Here is a 20,284-nt window from a genome sequence, read left to right on the forward strand (position 1 = left end):
AATGAGGAAGTAAAAGGCACATCCTGCCCTTTAAGGGCACTTCCCAGAAGTTGTACATGTCTCCTCACATACAGTTGGCCAGAACATAATCACATGTTTACGTTCCCCAACTACAAGGGAGACTGGTGAATATAATCTAGCTGAGTGGCCATGTGCTTAACTAACATTTAGGGGTTTTATTAAAGGGAGAATGAGAGAATGGCTATTAGTAGCAACCATCAATCTCAGCCCCAGTAGCAAATGATTCATCTGTCTATAATTCCTGAAGGGCCATTGGTCTGCCTCACTTTTAAGCCCTAAAAATTTTGATGATTTAAAAACTCTTCCAGCTCATTGGATTTCCCCTACTCTAGGCATGTCTCTTACCTTACCTATGAAATATGCGGAGTACATGTATGTGTTTAAAAAGGATGGGAGGAAGAGACTGACATTCCCTCCTCGTTCCTAACTGCCTCCTTCTGTCCTTCCCCCAGTTCAGATTTCTCAGTAGACTCATAACTCTCAAGAGTAGAGTATAAGTTCGTTTTACACAGATACTCTTATTTCAAAGTCAGAGGGTCTTTAAGGTAATGTAGAAAATAAGGAGGTTTTATTTGCCTTGCTACATTTTTAGCTTGTGCTTATTTCTCTTGGGGAAGAATAATTGGAAGGTTGGCGCCTTGTGCTAATAACAAACCTTAAATTAGATAACATTCAAGCAAAACTAGAATATATCATATTAATTTTGTTTCAGAGGTCTTGGAAACCTTTGAGATTGACTTTACATAATTCTCCATTTCAGAATGGCACATGGCTTGCTCAAAACTTCTTTAAGTGAGGAGGGTATAACTCAAGTGGTAGAGCGCATACTTGTCATGCATGAGGTCCCAGGTTCAATCCCCAGCACATCCTCCAAATAGAAATAAATGAACAACCTCCCCCCCCAAAAAAAACTTCTTTAAGTAGGGGAATGTATAAATATAGAGTTTCATATCAACTATGAAGATTTATATACTTGGTCATGTTTTTTGGACTATGTAGCATCTTTTTAGCTTCTGTACATAAACCTTTGTAGTTCCTGTGCAAAAGACAGCTTAAAAAATGTTAATATTTCCTAAATAGTTCATGGTGTTTTATTTAGATGACTCTTTAATCTTTTGGTGGATTTCTTGGAACCTTGTAGTGTATGGTGATGGTGCTTTGTGCCAAAACAGTGATTTGCAAGTTAAATAGTTTGCAGATCTATCTATATCAAATCTATGAATGATTTGATTCTAATTGACTTCTCTATTATGATTCAGATACAGCCTCCTTAGGCAGATGAGAACAGGGACTTGGATATATATACTGGCATTAATTTGGCCATTTTCTTACATCTTGCTCATCCTGAAAAAGGGTTATCTATTTTGTTAAAGAATCAAAGCCTGAAAGAGATTTAAACAGCCCGAAGTGACTTTTTCTTTGTTGCTAATGCTAATTGATCCATTTTCTAGGTAGTTTATAAATCTTAAGCTGGGCTATTTTATAGTCATTGCAAGAGCCAGGTGATATATTTATTCACTTGGTTTTTGTTTGTTTGTTTTGATGGTACCTATATTTTTTGTAATTATATCTGAGATAAATAACCAATGATCATGACATTTATAGTTCCTTATATTTTTTCTATCTTGATTCTCAATTTGGCCATCAGTGCTGGGAAAGCACCATCTGCTTTTTTCTCTCTGCCTGGGTAATTAGTACACTCCACCACAATGCTGCTTTCATTTATTTTTTTTCTCTAATGCAAATGGCCTTCATTTTGCCTCTTGGACATTAGTGTTGGTAGGAAAAGAAAGATTGCTTTATTCAGGAGGCTGGCAAACTGGGGAGAATATGGACTCATGTCCAAAAGCCAACTCTCCTCCTGCTGATCAGGGGCAAGAGCTTTTAAAGGGGTTTCAGTGGTGTATAGGTAGAAGGAGGGGGCTACATGCAGAAAGCACAGTCAGCTCTGACGGTCATCTTGAAATTTAGTCATGTGGTGGTCTGATCTGTGTCATCTTGATTGATCTGTGTACAGTTAATCTTCAGTTTCAGGATCGGTTTGTTCACATTTCTTTGAGGCCAATTCTTGGAATTGTGTAAGATGGAGCAGCTTGTATCATGTCTACAGTCTGGTCATCATGTGGTTAACGTCTTCCACCTGCTAGGGGTTTCCGTATCTACAAAACATCTCAAAGGTTATGGCTCAGAATATTATCTACGGTCCTTGAGGAGGAACTAAAGGTCTTTAACTTTGTTTAATGACTCGGCTATTATTATATGGTCCTGTTTGACTGGTTTCCTTTGCTTCTGCATTTTCTCACTTCTCTGATTGAATTTATTCTTTGGCTAAGACAAAAGGCAGGCCCAGGACATGGGGGCCATAGATTCTATCCTGGGAAGGCCTCATAGGGTCCTGCTCCATTTCAACATCTTATTTACTGCTTCCTTTCCCCTACTATTAGATTCATTTTTGAAAAAAAAGTTACAATTTTCTCTAGTGTTAATTGTCATAGTGTTTATGTTTGTATAAATTGAATATTTGAATGTTTTTAATTTGTAAGTGCTTTCACATATTTTTGTTGATTTGATTATTGCAGTAACCTAAAGCATTTAGATTAGTGAATGTTATAATGCAATTTCTAGTTATGCATTAGTATTTTTGATTGTATAGTATCATCGTGTATAACTTATTGAACTCAGGTTTTACTACTTGCTACATGACAGGCCAGAAGTTGAGTGACAAGGTGTTGAGTCAAGGAAAGCAACTTTATTCAAGAAAGTCAGCTAACCAAGAAGATGGTGGGAACTAGTGTCCTTAAAAACTATCTTAACATCTTGGCACAGGCAAAGGGCTTCTAAAGGCAGTGTAAAGGGAGGGGGCTTCAGAGTGCACGAGCAGCTTGTGCGTAATTCTCGGATTGGCACTAAAAGGTGAAGTTTTGAGCATCCGTAGTCTTTTGGTTTCAACTGGTCTGGAATCCACATGCTTGCAGTCAGCATTTTTTATCTGGTAGGGGACTGCTTCCTATTTAAAAATCTTAGGAATGTGTGTCAGACCTTTCATCTATATCTGTCAGAGAACTGGGAGTTCAGTGACTCTGCTATGTGGCTATTTTATAGTTTAAATTGTTACCAGGCCCAACAGCTATTCTTTTTTCTACACCTTCACATTTCCTAATCATTAACTCTTTTTTTTAAAACATTTTTTTACTGAGTTATAGTCATTTTATAATGTTGTGTCAAATTCCAGTGTAGAGCACAATTTTTCAGTTATATATGAACATATGCACATTCATTGTCAAATTCTCTTTCGCTAGGAACCACCACAAGATCCTGTATATATTTCCCTGTGCTACACAGTACAATCTTGTTTATCTTTTCTACACTTTGAAATCCCAGTTCCTTCCCATCCCTCGTTCCCCTGGCAACCAAAAGTTGTATTCTATGTTTATGAGTCTGTTTCTGTTTTGTATTTGTGGGTTTTTTTGTTTTTGTTTTTTTAGATTCCACATATGAGCAATCTCATATGGTATTTTTCTTTCTCTTTCTGGCTTACTTCACTTAGAATGACATTCTCCAGGAACATCCATGTTGCTGCAAATGGCATTATATTGTCGGTTTTTATGGCTGAGTAGTATTCCATTGTATAAATATACCACATCTTCTTTATCCAGTCATCTGTTGATGGACATTTAGGCTGTTTCCATGTCTTGGCTATTGTAAATAGCGCTGCTATGAACATTGGGGTGAAGTTGTCATTTTGAAGTAGGGTTCCTTCTGGATATAAGCCCAGGAGCGGGATTCCTGAGTCATATGGTAAGTCTATTCCTAGTCTTTTGAGGAATCTCCCTAATCATTAACTCTTGAGCCAGCCTTTTGAGACTCAGGGGAGACCTGTGAGACTAAAGCAAAAGCCTTTAATTCAAGGGACAGGGAAACATGGCTGGTATGCAGTTTCATAACTAGTAATAATTTACATCTGTGTTTTTCTTTATAGTTTTCAAAATATCTATGACTATTATATACTTAATTATTCAATAACAGTAGTTAATCCTGTAAGGAAGGAAAAAAACTTTTCCTCTACCCTCTTAAGTCACTGGCTAGTGCCTGCAAATTAAACTGGCTACTGACAGATTAACAGGAAAAAAGACATACATTTTTTACTTGATGTTAATATTTAATTTTTTACATACACAGAGGCATTAATTGAAAAGAAGTGACTATCCAAAGAAGCAGTTAGTTGCTGGGAGCTTATAAACCCTTTTAACAAAGGGTGATAAATTGTAGAGATGTGAGAAGACAAAGGAGATGGGGTTTGGGCTTCTAGGAGTGATGCATTGTGGGAAGGTGCATATACTCTGGAAATTAATGGAAATTAAGGTATATTAGTAAGTTTTATGTACATCCATCTCAGTGCTGACTTTTTGTCTCCAGTGATAAAAATGGTCCTTCTACTATGAGAGACAGGAAGGGGAACACCTTCACAAAGAGAAATTTATGTCCTACTTCTAGGCAAATAAAGAGAGGGCAAACAGCTCTTTCTATGTTTGCTGCTTCCCAGTTTCCTTCAGATCAAAATAATCCTTATGCCAAAGTGGCATATAATTTATAGCATAATTTGATCCTCTTCAATCCAAAATTCAGAAAATAAAAACATTACTGATAATTTTATGACCATAACAACCACTATCATCTGTTGTCTCCTTTTAAACAATTAAGACAATTTAAATTCTCTTTAGCAAGTATCTTATGGAATGTGTTGAGATTTTGCAAATGTGTGATTCTTTTGGTCATAGGTGAGAGTATCTTAGTTTGTAAGAACTCTGAGAAATCAAAAGGAATAGCTCTACTTCAGGGATCTCTAAAACCTGTTCAGAGCTGTCTGCAGAGACAAGGAGAAGAAGTAACTTCGAGCATGATAAGAGCTATTCTGGAGGTAAGAGACAGTTCACTAAACTACTATTTGCTTTTTTGTTCCTATAGTACAGTGGTAGAACTTTAATTTAGTATGTGAAAAGTTGTAGCTTTGTATCTCTTTATGGGATTATTTATAGCCTACTCAAGTTTGAGTCTCTTCTATTTTATATAGTTACTTCTTGAAGTTTAATATAGCTAATGGTATATCAGTCTACTTCAAAGTAGTGGTTTAAATGCCAGATGGTTATTTTTATTTTTTAGATAGTTTTTATAATTTTCTGAGTTTCAAGAAAAGGTGACAAAAATAGACCCTAGTTCTTCCATCCAGATAATACCTGTTGACATTAAAATAAAATAAAATTACAAATGCACAATTAGAAGTTGCAATCTTTAAATATGAAAATATCTAAAATGAAAAATAAAACCTTTTGCTTAGAGTGTCTCAAAGGTAACCCCTTTTAAGTGTTTCATGTATTCATCCAAAAAAGTTTCTGTTCATATACCAGCATGCCTTGCTATTGGTTTCAGTGCTGGTGCTAGAGGTACTGGTACTGTACTCATTCACTTTTTTTCCCTCTTAGCTGTCAGTTTGAAGAAAAAAAAAATAAAGAAAAGTAATTGATAGCATAAAGTAGGTAAGAATGTAGAAAGTAGGTACTTTCACATACTGCTGAAACTCTTTTTGAGGGCAACTTGGCCATAACTACTAGGATTAAAAAAAAAAATGCACATAGCCATTTATCCAGTAGATTCACATCTGGGAATTTTCCCTGGGGATATATTTGTGAAATTTTATCAAATTAAACATACAAGAATATTATAGCTTTTTGGTTATAAGAAAAAAAACTAGAAACAACCAAAATACCATTAATACATTATAACGGGCTTTGCTGTCATTAAAAAGAATGAGATAGCTCTGTTTAGGATGCTTTAATATGGTTCCAATATATATTAAATGAAAGAAAGTAAGAGGCAGATTAGTGCACATAATAGACAGTTGTGGGTAAATGATATCCATAAGACACCACTTTCATCTTTTTCTACACCTATTCCCACCCCTCTTCTAGGTGGGAAGTATTCACTACTAGCATTCTTATATGCCCACATATTTCAAAAGGAAGAGTTAGAGGAATTTATTTGGTTCAGGAGCATAAGCCATCAACACCTTCTTTATATTATATATGTTAAAATTTATATATATTATTTATGTTGTTAGTTTCTGCATTTCAAATAAATAATGATTTTTATTAGAAAATGTATCTACTTTTTAAGAAAACTTTTTATGTTTTCAGTAGGTGTTATATACATTTATAATGAATGATGGTAGAAGAGTTAATGAAGAGTTTCTATGTTAAATGCTGATATTTTAAGAGAACAAAATAATGTCTTATATTATGAGGGCCTATATATCTTATTAAAGAGTTACAGAAAATTGCAAACCTCTTGTCTCAGATAATAGTTGGTGGAGTGGCAAATACATCACAAGATTTACAGACTTATGCTTCTTGCACATTCTTGGCTGCAAGTATGAAAGAAAAGAAGCAGGAAATTCAGAAAAATCAAGATTCTGTTCAACTTGGAGCAATTGAGGCCTGTGTAATGTGGCTGCTAGAAAATGAATTCATCCAGGTTACTGGAGCTAGTGATGGAACAGAAGGTAAAAATGACTTCTTGGTTGCAGTTTACTCACTTTTTCATCTTTAGTGACTTATAGTGTATAAGACTGCTTAGTAAAATGAAACTGACTTTTCAAGCAGTATATCAACTCATTTTTAGTAAATCGGTGCTGTGTTCAGCAACATCACACAATTAGCATAGAGCCTGCTCATGAATATCCATGCATTGGATTCTGTTGGTAAAATTTATCAGCTCCTGAAAGGTTAATTACAGAATATTGAAAAACAGTGTTTTGTTTTGTTTTATTATTTTTTTTACATTTTTTATTGAGTTATAGTCATTTTACAATATAGTGTCAAAGTTTTATTTTATTTTTAACATTTGGTTCTTTTTTTCCCCACCCCACCCCCAAAACAGGAAGTGTGTACCATCCAACACATCTTGGTTCAGCAGCTATATCTTCTTCACTTTGTCCATCTGATACCTTAGATATTTTTGCCGACCTCCAAAGAGCAATGAAGGGCTTTGTTTTAGAGAATGATCTGCATATTGTTTATCTAGTAAGTTCTGTTTTCTTCATTATTATATTTGTGGAAATGGGGAAAAAATACCTATAAAAGATCCTGAACATCAGAGATACCCTATGGGAATATCTTGCCTATTTTCCTTGACTAGGTGGGAATAGAAAAGAAATAGTGAGAAGAGAGTTGTTTTAAAGTAGTAACTTTAATGTTCTGGTGACCTTTTAATCTACTTGCCTATCTATTTTCTCCAACTTCCTTTCAAAAAAGATTTGAGGTGATTTATAAAAAAATACGTATTTTACGATATGTAAGAGAATAGTAAAGGACAGTTGAGATACCTGGAAATTAAAGATAAGTCCATAATGTAAAATTCAAACAAAGTTTGGTACATAAACAAGAGACAAGAATACCATTAAGTCATGTACAATTATTGTGCCTAACTTTGGTTCTAGGCTGTCTAGCAACTGTAACAAAGAGGGGGGTTTGGTTAATTTCAATATTCATAAGATTAAAAAAATAGCAGAAATATTGCATTTCATTGTCTAAGATAAATTTAGTCCTAAAAAGACACTATTGGACTTAGATTCTTCATAAAAAACCTATGATAAATGCAGTAAGGACTTTTAAAATTTGTTTACATTAGATAATCTTTTATAGATATTTTTAAAACAACAAAGATTTTTATAAAAATTGGATAAAATAGAGTTTGAAAGCATATTCTCTCAAAAGAATCTGGGGAGAAATATTTTATTTTGTCAATTAAGTGCAGATGGTGGGAAGTGATAATAAGCAAGATGGTGGTATAGGAGATCCCTGGCTGTAGTCCCCATCACAAAAACATGAATTAGTAACTATTCATAGTCAAGAACACCTTGCTAAGAATCCCAGAACCTGGTGGTGAGGTTGAGACACTCTCTTAAAGCACAAAAACGAGAGCAGCCACATTAGAAGACTAAGAGCAGTTGTTTCACTTTGCAAGTGTTGCCTTTCTTCAAGCCAGCGCACTGAGAGGGATCCCCTGTGCCTACACTTTCTCAGTGGGGAGAAGAGAGCCAAGGTGGCTGTCTAGTTTTCTCATCCTCAGTATTCTCTGGGAAGCTCACTTCCGTTTTGCCTCACAGAGACCCCTGGGAGAATTGGCAAGGCTAGACCACCTAGGGTCAGCTAGGAACAAAGAATGGGATGGGGCTTACAATGACTAGTGTGTGGATCATGGCAATGGCAGTCATCCTTCCTGGCCACCTCACTAGAAAGAGGCCAACAAGTGATTCTACTCCCTTGTGGTGCCAGAATAACGTCCCCATCTGGCCAAGAAGCAAGGTGAGCAGTTCTGGGGGTCTAGGGTCCCCAGCTAATGGCCTGCCCAGCCTGCAGCCCTGCCCTGCCAGGAAGCCAAGCCAGCAGCCCTACCAAACTGCAGAGCTCGCTTGCAGCCTTGCCTGACCAGGGATCCTGAATGCAGAATATAACCTGGAGTCCTGCATGAACACAGAGTTCATCCTGTGGGCCCAGCCAGCTGTGGAGCACAGTCTCTTGCTATATCTGAACATGGAATCCAAATAATGGCACTACCTAGCCAGGAGTACAGTCTGTTTCTGACTGACCAGAGGGCCCACAAAGAGCCCCATCCAACCTCAGAGCTCAGCCAGTGAACCTGTCTGACTATGTCAGCCCAGCCAGTGACCATGTCTGTCCACAGAGCCCAGCTAGCAGTTCCACTTGACCAGGCAGCTGAGGCAGGGGTCCTGCCTGAATGTGGAGAATGTCAGTGGCCCCATTCAACCAGAGGTCCTGCCTGCCCTCCTGTGGACTCCACCAGCTGGCCCTTTGTGGAACCCCAGGCTGGGCTGACTAGTGAAGGTCTTTTTCTGTCAAAGCAAACATGTGAAGATTGGAAGAGGTAACTGAGTTTCCTCAAATGCACAAACACCAACACAAAGATGCAAGAATAATGAAGAATCAGGGAAACATGACACCACCAAGGAAACTAATAATGCTCCAATAAACAAACCTAAAGAAATGGAGATCTATGAACTGACTGACCAAGAATTCAGAGTAATCCCTTTAATGAAGTTTAGTTAACTATAAGAAAACACAGGTAGGCAACTGAACAAAATTAGGAAAATAGTACATAAACATAATGAGAAGTTCAACAAAGAAATAGAAACCATTAAAAAAAAAAAAGCCCCCAAACCCGGAAATCTCAGAACTGAAGAATATAATGACTGATTTGGAAAATTCACTTGAGAGCTTCAAAAGCAGACTTGATCAAGCAGAAGAAAGAAACCATGAACTCAAAGATAGATCATTTGCAATTATACATTCAGAGGAGAAAAAAAATGGAGAGTGAAAATCCCTGCAAGACTAATGGGACACCATGAAGTGAAAAAAGTATACACATTATTGAAGTCCAAGATGGAGAAGAGTGAGAGAAAATGGCAGAAAGTATTTGAAGAAATAATGGCTAAAAACATCCCAAATATGAGGAGAGATATGGGTATCTAGGTACATGAAGCTAAGAAAACCCCAAACATACAACCAAAGGGACTTCATTGTGATGCATTATTACCAAACTGTCAAAAGTCAAAGCATCAGAATTTTGAAAACCACAAGAGAAAGGACTTTTGTGTATGTATGTTTGTATGTATATATGTATGTATGTATATATGTATGTATGTATGTATGTATGTGTGTATGTATTTAAATGGAGGTACTGGGGATTGAACGTAGGACCTTACGCATGCCAAGCAGGCACTCTACCACTGAGCTATACTATAACCTCCCCCCAGGACCTTTGTTATATACAACCTCATAAGGCTATCAGTGGATTTCTCAGCAGAAACTTTGCAGGTCTGGAGAGCATGGTATGATATTTTCAAAATATTGAGAGAAAAAAACTGCCAACCAAGAATACCTAGCATGCTGTTCTTCAGAAATGAAGGCAAGATAAAGTTTTTCCCAAACAAAAGCTGAGACAGTTTATCACCATTGGAGATGCATCATAAGAAATGTTAAAGGGAATTCTTCAGGCTGAAAGGATGCCAATTAACAATGTAAAAACATTTGAATATATAAACTCACTGGTAAAGGTAAATTTATAATCACATTCAGAATTCTGATTGTAATGGTGGTATGCAAACTTTTATACAAAAGTTAGACACACATGTTGAAAACAACTATAATTTCAATAATCTGTTCAACTTTTTTCAGATTCCACATATGAGTAAGATCATACAAAATTTGCCTTTCTCTGTCTGGCTCATTACATGTATCACAGTGCCCTTCAGCTTAACCATGTTGTCATAAATGGCAAGAGTTCCTTCTTTTTTATGGCTGTATGATGTTCCATTTTATGTATAGTTATAACATACTATTTTAAGCTAATATTTAATTCTATACAAAAACTCTGTACTTCTCTACCCCTTCATGTTTTATGTCACTGATACTACAGTTTACATGTTATCTTATGTATCCATTTCTTCAAATGTTCTTTCCTTTCTTTCTTCTGCCAGCTTTTATCTACTGTTTAGCTCTATAATGAATAGTTCATTTCAGTTGTACTTTTTAGCTCCAGAATTTCTACTTGGCTCTTTTTTGTCATTTCTGTTTACTCATATTCTCTACTTGATGAGACATTGTCATCATACCTTCCTTTACATCGTTTAACATGGTTTTCTTTTGACCATATTTATACTGTCTGCTTTGAAGTCTTTGCCTGGTATTTCCAACATCTGGAATCTCTCAAAGAGGTTTCTTTTGCCTGCTTTTTTTTTTTTCTGTGTTTGAGACACACGTTCTTGTTTCTTTTCATGTCTCATTGTTATTTGTTGTTGTTGAATCCCAGATACTTTAGATAATATATTGTAGCAACTTTGAATATTGATTCTTCCTCCTCCTCCCTCTGTTTTCTCAGAAATCATACAAAATACTTAAGATTGTATTTAACATCAGAATATTGAGATTAAAAGTGCCTATGATGAAAGTTCTTGGATTCTGTAAAATCCAGCTTGTATGCTTAATGGTCTCTTCCTTTTCCCTTGTCAATGAGTTGTTTATGATTAAATTAAGTTTTCACATAAATGAAGCATTATCCCATTTAGAAAATTTTCCAAATACCGAGGCTTTTGTTTTTATCAAGAAGTGTATACTTACAATTTTGTCTCTCTTGTAATGCAATAGTTTCAGGTAATGGATGATTCTGCTTCCCTTTAGGTTACACCTATGTTTGAGGATTGGACTACTATTGATTGGTATCAGTTTTTCTGTTTATGGGAGAAGTTGCCAGCTTCTATGAAACGGGTGGCAGAGCTAGTGGGAGTTGAAGAAGGGTTCTTGGCTCGCTGTGTGAAAGGAAAAATAGTAGCCAGAACTGAGAGACAGCACCGACAAATGGCCATCCATAAAAGGTAAATATCAAGGAACCTGACTATCCAGTATTTAACACAGTATTTGATATGTAATAGTTGTCCAGTTTATTGTAGTCACTTTCATTGTCATTAAAATCAAAGTTTTGGCTAAGTATAGTAACATTTTTCAATTTCCTGTATTTACTGAATTTATTGGTATTTCAGTTTCTTCCTTGTGGCTTACGAGATGCCATTTATCAAGACTTTTAAAAGTAGAACATTTAATTACTTCCTTTCCTTAAAGAAGATGTGACTTAGAACAGCCAACTTAGTGTGGCTCAATTTGAAGGTATGCTTTGTATCATCCTTAGAAGTGATTCCTTACCGATTCATTACCTGTAGGGAAGAGCCAGTTAAAAAGATTCAGGTGGGGAAATTGCACAGGCTTTATCTTCTTTGAAATATAATACAATTGTTTTTCTTACAGTATTAGTCTTTAGTATATTATTTACATCATAGTCAAGTGCAAATTTTGTAAGGATTTATATACTTGAATTATTTGTGGCACAATTGCCTTTCACATTAAAACTTTTTTTATAATCAAATTTTGATTGAAATATGATTAGATGGTATAACTGTGTATCAAGTGTTCTTTTCAATTTTTGTGCCATCACATTTCTTGAGCCAAGTTTTATTTATTAAAATTAATTAGCAATAGTGAAATATGGAAGAAATCTTTTTGTTATACAGATATTAGTTTTTTGCTATAGTACTAATGTTATGTCAGAATTTACTTTACAGACATTGAGGTCTTTGTCCATTAATTCTGTATCCTATTATAGGAACTGTCTCACTTTCCCAGAGGTGTAAACCCTCCCTTGCCTTTATTGGTTCTTGTTTTTCAACATACATTGTACTTTCATAGTAGACATAAGTGATCTCTTACTACCATACTTTTGTAATTTACTTTCCAGGTTTTTTACCAGTCTTGTGCTATTAGATTTAATCAGTGAAGTTCCCTTAAAGGAAATTAATCAGAAATACGGATGCAATCGTGGACAGATCCAATCTTTACAACAGTCAGCTGCTGTTTATGCAGGTCAGTTAAACAAGCATTTCCACATTTATTTAAGACTGTGGTTTGAGGTCAAGTTAAGGTAACTTTTTTTTCAAATTCCATTTTACTGTAGGCTTCTCTAAAAGTTAGAGGGCTGTGTCAAGCCATAATTTTGTATAGCCCCTGTCATCATCAGAACACTTAAAACTACAACTCTTCTGGACTTTGTTACATTATTACAGGAGACTGACAGCTAGCCGAGTGTCTAGACCTTAGTCCCCTTCCATTCCTTAGTCTGCTTACCATCCCTCTCTCTTTTTTTTTGCCTGTTGTAAGAGGAAACAGATCCAGTTCTCAGTGGTCTTCCTTTATCATCAGGTTACTGATTAATACTTGTTATTGAGGAGGATGGCAAGTGGAGAGGGATTTCTGGACTTCTATTTCACTGCTCTAAATGTCATCTCTTTAAGAAAATACCAGTCTCCCTTAATAAAATTATACTCCTATCCTGTAAGCTAGGCAAACAAGGGAAGTTCTAGGTCTGATTTTATCAAGAACACTTTAAGCCCTAAGGAAGGAAACCCTGGGTTGCTAGAGAGTGTATTTATATGTGAAGTTTCATTGTGGAGGTGTGTGAAGGGGAGAATACTGAGGGAAAGATGAGAGGGTAATGAGAAGGGAGACTTACTGGTATCAACTCACTGGTATCAAAGATCTCAGATTACATCTAGGGTTAATGTTCTCATAGGGAAATGATTTTCTTAATGACTTGACACTTGGCTGCTCTGGCCTCTTTATTTCAGGAGGGTATAGCTATTGAGCTGGGCAACTTTTTTTTTTAAAGAAAATATCAATGGGAGCTTCACTCTATAAATAATCCTCTCAGCACTTGGCTATTTGAATCAGCTCTCTTGTTTTCTTCTGGGTAGAAAGAGTTCTTTACCTGTTTTAAAGGTTGTTTCTTCCTTAAAAAAAGGAGAGATTGAGAAAGAGGAATGAACTAGAGTGAGAGCTTTTTGTTTGTATTGTGTTTATGTGCTCTGCTTCCATTTTTTTCATGTGTCAAGTTCTTGATTAAGAATGAATGAGATAACATTCAATGTGTTTAGCGCATTCATTGCCCATTTAGCTAGACCCTTAGTATATGTCTACTCTCCTACTGATTTACACCTTCAGCCTGTTAAACTTTATGATTCTGCAGGAAAAAAAAATAGTGAAGCAAAAATACACCTCAAGAAATGGAGAATTGGTCTATACAGAATTTTTAATTCAATAAATATTTCATGAATATTCCAGGGATGATTACAGTATTTTCCAACCGCCTGGGCTGGCACAACATGGAACTACTACTTTCCCAATTTCAGAAGCGTCTTACATTTGGCGTCCAGAGGGAGCTGTGTGACCTGGTCCGGATATCCTTACTTAATGCACAGCGAGCCAGATTCCTCTATGCTTCTGGCTTTCTTACTGTGGCTGATCTTGCCAGAGCAGATGTTGCTGAGGTGGAAACTATTCTGAAAAAAGCTGTGCCTTTTAAAAGGTAAGGAAGTCCCCTACCTACATAGGGTTATTAAGTGGAAAATCAGGTCAATTTGTAAATAACAGATAATGTATTAAAATATTTTTCTCTTAGATAATACCATATTATACTTGGGGTAAGTAGAAGAAAATGTGGCTGCTTTTCCCCCCTTGAAGTTTCCTTTTTTTGTATATTTAAAATGTATTTTATGACTTTAAAGACATTATCATAACTCTCTCCTAGAAAGATTAAGCAAAGCTAAGTTACCAATGCTTTCTGCATTGATGGACTTTAGTTCTCAGTATATATCCAGGGCTCATCTTAGACTTTCTTCAGGCAAGAGCACTTTATAAATGTACTCCTTTTGACTGCTCTTTGAAACACTAGTCCTCAAAAACAGTTTGTGAGAAGACTCCTTGACTTGTGTGTGTGTGTGTGTGTGTGTGTGTAACCAATCATTGAATGGGCTGGATTCAGCTTATAATCAAGGAAAATCATAATTATTTTCTCAACCATGGTTCTTTGAACTCACTGTTATATGGAATCTCAGCCAGATCCTATGACTAAAATACTAACAGTTTTATTTTCAGGTTTTAAAAATTTGTTTTAATAAGAGCATCAATCTCATTTCCAGTTCCATGCTTCTTTCCTCCCACTCACTTTAGGCCTGACACAGGCTCTGAAACTTGTAATGTGTAGGAAGGGATGGGGGCATAGTCAAATGAAAGACCTCACTGCCCAGTGCCACCTCACAGCATGGGCTCCACTCCATGTCATCCAGCAGCAACCTAGGTATGGTTCCTGCTAGTGGGCCCGGGGCAGCATACACTATAACCAGCACAGCTGTTGAGGTATAGCTGTCTCTACCTAGATTTTGAAGGATGAAATCCCCTGGAGTCTTAGGTATGTGCAACACAAGCAGAGAACTGCTGCAGTGGGGGGTCCCTTCAGAGCCCCCACTAGGGCAATGCCTAGTACAACTGTGGGGGCAGGGCCATCCCCTGTGACCCAAGATCAGAAGGTCTGCTGGTGTGAGATTCTGTCACTTTGGGGTGTGCCTCTGGCTGAAGCCTACATAGAGTATGTTTTGAAATCTACTTGTAAAGGCGTTGATCTTCTCTGAAGCCTGTGATTTTCACAGAATCTTTAGATACATTCATACTTGCTTAGAAATATACAGTAGAAGTCCTAAGGTGGACAAATTCAGATGTGGGAGTATCTCTGTGGTAACAACATACCACATATCATACCTAACCCTTCCAGGGAGTCAGTCTAAAGGCAGTATACATTTTACAAAGTTTATTTGGAAAAAAGTTCTAAACACATTTTGGAATTGCTTCTTTGCTTCTTTGTGATGCTAAGGCTGTTATTCCCGTGACATGTCCTCCAAAAAAAAAAAAAAAAAACTAAAAACAAAAAAATTAGTGACATCAGTAATAGGACAAATCAACATGATCTGTCTCCTCATGTGACACACTGAGAAAGACAGCATTGCTTCTGGAATATTCTTATCAAAAATGTCTAGCATGAACTGTGGGGAAACATCAGGCAAACCTAAATTGAGAGACATTCTACAAAATAATTGGCAAGTACTCTTCAAAAATATCATTATTTGTTTTCGACAAAGACTGAGGAGCTGATTCCAGTTAAAGCAGGCTAAAGAGACATGACAACTAAATGTACCACCTTATTCTAAGTTGTATTAGAGGAAGGACATAAGTGGAACAATTGGTAAAATTTGAATAAAGTGTGTAGATTAGAAACAGTATTATATTAATGCTAATTTTCTGAACAGAATCTGGTGTATCTGCAGACTGGCCACCCTTTCCTTTCAGTACTTGGTACATAAAAGCCAGAAAACCCAGCTAGCATTCAGATTGTCTCGAATAGTTTGCCATTACCAACAATCTACAATGAATTACCTTGTGCATGTGTATTTTCATATTGTTGGTAATGTTTCTTCAGAGTAGATTTCTAGACATGAGATTTCAAAAGGTAAGTGCAGATATAGCTTTATTAGATTCTAAATTGCTCTGCAGAAGGGTCCAGCCAAGTTGTATTCTCACTAGCTTCAACCTCACCAACAGAATCCATTGTTAGAAAACAAAATTCAGCTGAGTAAATTTGAAGATTTAATTGACTTTATTAGGTGCCTTATGAATCACAGCGTCTTATCTAGCGACTAGAAGGAGTTGTACATGAAAAAAGAAAGGATTGTTTTTAGGCCAGGGCATCTTTTGCGGAGGGGGTGGGGTGGAGGGTGGGGAGGAAAGGCAAGGGGGTTTTATCACGCGCATTGCTTCTTGGGGTTGGAGTAGAACAGGAGGGGAGGAGCTAGGAGGGAACTGGGAGAAAGGATGGATGGATTACCTCATTGGTGCGGACCAGAAAATTCTAGACTGTTTGATTAAGATTACGTTTCAGGTGAAAGTCAAAACTGCTGTTAGGTTAGGTATTAAATCTAGGTTTGATATTCTGAGCTTTAGCCATTTTGGGCTGTGGCTTTTCTCTTTAACAGCTCCCTCCTTTTCTTTGTACTCTCATCCTGAGAGATGTGATCAAAATTTAAGGAATTTGTGTCACTCTCAGCTACTGTTCCGCAGCTTTGGTGATCTTCAGTGTGGAATCCATAGGTCATGTTTTTGCTGAACCCCTGTGATATTCATGGGCCGGGACTTCAGGTTCACATTTTTTGAGGTGGCTGGTGTTCTTGCTTATTTTCTGACATTCCACCCTTAGGAAGATCATTTCACTGCTGGTCAGTGGCTGCAAGCATGCATTTTAAACTTTTGAGAGGATCCAGTGCTCCAGGTGATTATGATAACTATAAGCAGGATAATCCTCAGTGTTTGGAGTGCACTTTGGAGCCATAGTCCCTGAGACCCAAATCAACCAAAGACCCCGTTGAAGGAGTCATCCTTTTAAGCCAAGTGGTCTTACGTAAATGTTTCTACTTCCCCAGAAGTGTCAATCCGGTTATAGCAGGTGGTGTTGGTCACAGCACAGACACTTACTTAGCTAAAAGATAATCAAAGGCTATCTTATTATCAAGAACAACATGACTAGAGAGTCTAAGTATTTTTGTTGGCATGTAGGGTCCTAGCAGTGGAATCCACAGTGTCTCTTAAGAGTTAAGAAAAAGTTCCTGATCATATTCTTATTTGTATTAACTCCTAATCAGGGAAGTAGGATTTTCCCAAAGGAAGCAATTCTTGAATCATGACTGCCTTCTGTTAGGCCCTTTCTCTAACAGTTAGGGGCACAGTTAGATAACCTAAGAGGCATAGTCTAATCGTATGCCTGCCATCTAGGCATTCATAGGCCCAAGGAGAATGATAACTAGCACAAAGATAAGACCAGTTGGGGCACAGACTATTCCTCTTAAGAAGTACTGATAGTGGATTCATTCACAGGGACTGCTGCATTTACCTATTCAGGCCAGGAGTCAGTCAGGTTTTTAGTGCATGGGGGAAGAGAATCTCCTAGCCTGAAATAGAGTTATCCTAAATTCTAAAGGTTATCCCTTCTTAGAAATGGCCTGGGAGATACAGATGATGGTGTTATCTTTCCAGGCCAATGTCAAAGTGAAGTTAAGAAAGAAAAGGAGAAAGGCTTTCATGTTTAGCTAAAGTAAGACTTGCATCTGGCCTCTTGGGTGACAGCAGTGTATATCTATACCAGCTACCTGTTTTTACTCATCAGTTTGATTCAGGGGTCTACAGTGTTGTACAGGACCGGATGTCAGGTGGTCCTCCTTAGCTGTGAGAAATGCACCCAAGGCTCAATACCATCTATATTTTTGCAACAGTGTCAGTGGTCAGGAGCACTTGAAAAGAAAGTTCCCTTTTGAAAGGGCTCAAGGGCTGCCTTTGTTCTTAGTGATATCAAAATAGAAGGGTGGGAGAAAACTGGAAATACTAGTTTGGTGAGTTGTAGACAGATAATAGAAGAAACTAGAAAAATCCCGGGTGCAGTCCAGTTTATAGGTATGTAATAAAATCTCAAAGACAATTTACAAGACTAGATTCTAGTATCTACAAAGGTGCACGTAATTTTTCTCTCTTCAATTACCCTCATTTTTCTTTAAACTAAAGATAATCACAGTAAAACTATTTGTTTGCATTAAACTTGGCCTGATTGTATAAGTGCAGTAAAAATAGTAACTGACCATTTAAATTCTTTTTAAAGCCTACTTTGCCAGAATCTTACAAGCAGGGTACCAGGTCCATTTTTTTTTTTTTTGAAGCAGTTCCTTGAAGCAATCTGGTCATATCTGAGTCTATGCACATCTTTCTCAAATATGTCATTCCAGTCAAAACCTTGGTAATATACTCAATGTTTCTAATTGTAACCTGTTAAAAGGAGAACGGACTCTTATTGAAACTATGCAAGCAGATACATTGTAACGAGAGTAAGAAGATTCACTGAGGGTTTCTGAATTCTGGATGGATCAGGTAGAGAGAAAATGTAAATGTTTCATTTTTATTCACAAAGGTATACTTTGGTAAAGTTTTTAAGTCATAGATAGCTTAAGAAAACTTCTCCTTAAATTGGGGGAAAGCAAAACGTTAGCACATCCTCCTCAGTTCTTGTAGTCCCATATAATCAATACTTTTTCTACTTGAAGACAGTTTTTCAAAGGTCCAGAGGAAGGAAGCTTGAGGCCTCTAGGGATAAAAATAGTCCTTAAATGTACTATGGTGGTTGAAGGAATGCAAAAACAGAGAAATGGGGGTCTGTCAGGGAGCCAGGAAGAACCAAGAGACTTCTTTGGTTTTCCCATAGCCTCCCCAACTGTTTGTTTGATTTACAGTTTCTCTGATTCAGAAGCAGACTGTTGTCATGTTATAAGGACATCAGGATGGCGAAAGTCTGGCAGTAAGGGAGTAATTTTTGCAGAAGTGAAATGAACTTCATCTACACTTGCTATAGTCTTTATAGATTCTGTTGCTATTGCCTTTGCATGAAATTTTACATATATAAAACAGAAACAGACTCACAGACATTTAGAAAACAAACTGTGGTTACCGGGGAGAGTGGGTGAGAAGGGATAAACTAGGAGTTTGAGATTTGCAGATACTGACTGGTATATATAAAATAGATAAACAAGTTTATACTGTATAGCACAGGGAACTATATTCGATATCTTGTAGTAGCTTACGGTGAAAAAGAATATGAAAACAAATATATGTATATTCATGTGTGAAACATTGAAACACTGAAACATTGTGTTGTATATCAGAAATTGACACAACATTGTAAACTGACTATACTTCAATTAAAAAAAAAAAGAAAAGAAAATCAGCTAGGGCATTTCTCTGATACTCAGGTACAGTATTTTTAGTGTGAGCCTCAATTTTGATGTCAGCAATTTCAGAAAATAAGTGAATAGCAGTAAGAAGATTATTACTTGTTGCCCACTTCTGATTACGGTCCCAGAGCTTGTCATACAACATTTTAAGATAATAACTAGAATTATAAGTTAAAAGAATTATCAGTTAGAATTATACCAGGCAAATCAAATTTCTAGGGATTTCACACAATTTCCAGAACACTCATATACTTATGTAAATACAACACAAAGAAGATTTACTGTTACTTCTTATTTGATAATGCTTCCTATGTAATTTACCATAGCAAATAAACCTAATTAGTTAAATATCTTTTGAATTACTCTGGGGGGCCCTGTGGAAAAGTTCACAGTTGGTTTGTGGTCAAAGAACTTATTTAGAATTTGATTTTGGGAAGTTTGTCAAAGATATCAAATGGTTTGGACTCTTGACTAAATAGGATCACAGATCAGTATAAAATGATACTTGTCTATTTAGCAGATGAAAGAAAATAAAATTCTAGTTTTATATAAATATACTATTGATATTAAAGCTTAATTTAAAAAACCCTTATAATAATTCAGTTTTAGTCAACTTGATTCCACAAGGTAAAATCTTTTCTCTCTTCAACCTTTTTTATACCTTTATCCTTTATAATCAGGAGTTCCAGTTCAGACAAAATTACTCTTATTTCCCTTAACAAAGTACATCTTCATACTTCATAACTTTTCTTAGCCAAAACACATCCTGCTTTCTTGCATATGGAGATGTTTCCTTTGTTGTTTCTTATAGCTTTAGTTACATATATTAGAATTTTTCACTTTTAAAAACTTTAATTTCTGGTGAAAGTTGAGAACCAAACAATTGTGAACTGTCTCTTACACGAGATTCTGTAGCTTGGCAAAATTATGAATACTCTATAACTTCTAGAAACATGCGCTTTCTCAGAAAATTTCTCAGCATGGCACCAA

At 36.5% G+C, this 20,284-nt stretch overlaps 1 protein-coding gene across 4 annotated transcripts in view; it reads left to right on the forward strand.

Moving 5' to 3' along the window:
- POLQ (DNA polymerase theta) overlaps window positions 1–20,284 on the forward strand; it is a 94,624-nt gene that overhangs the window by 20,295 nt on the left and 54,045 nt on the right. For all 4 annotated transcript variants that reach the window (XR_012074154.1, XR_012074156.1, XM_072964227.1 and 1 more), the window contains 6 exons: window positions 4,800–4,939; window positions 6,373–6,577; window positions 6,955–7,097; window positions 11,274–11,467; window positions 12,382–12,506; window positions 13,761–14,004. Coding sequence is in view for 2 of the 4 variants with exons in the window: in XM_072964227.1 (XP_072820328.1) it covers window positions 4,800–4,939; window positions 6,373–6,577; window positions 6,955–7,097; window positions 11,274–11,467; window positions 12,382–12,506; window positions 13,761–14,004 (1,051 nt within the window). In the remaining 2 variants the exon portion in view is untranslated. The remainder of the gene's footprint in view (window positions 1–4,799; window positions 4,940–6,372; window positions 6,578–6,954; window positions 7,098–11,273; window positions 11,468–12,381; window positions 12,507–13,760; window positions 14,005–20,284) is intronic.

This window comes from Vicugna pacos, chromosome 1 (genome assembly GCF_048564905.1).
Source record: "Vicugna pacos chromosome 1, VicPac4, whole genome shotgun sequence".
Classification (NCBI taxonomy): Eukaryota; Metazoa; Chordata; class Mammalia; order Artiodactyla; family Camelidae; genus Vicugna; species Vicugna pacos.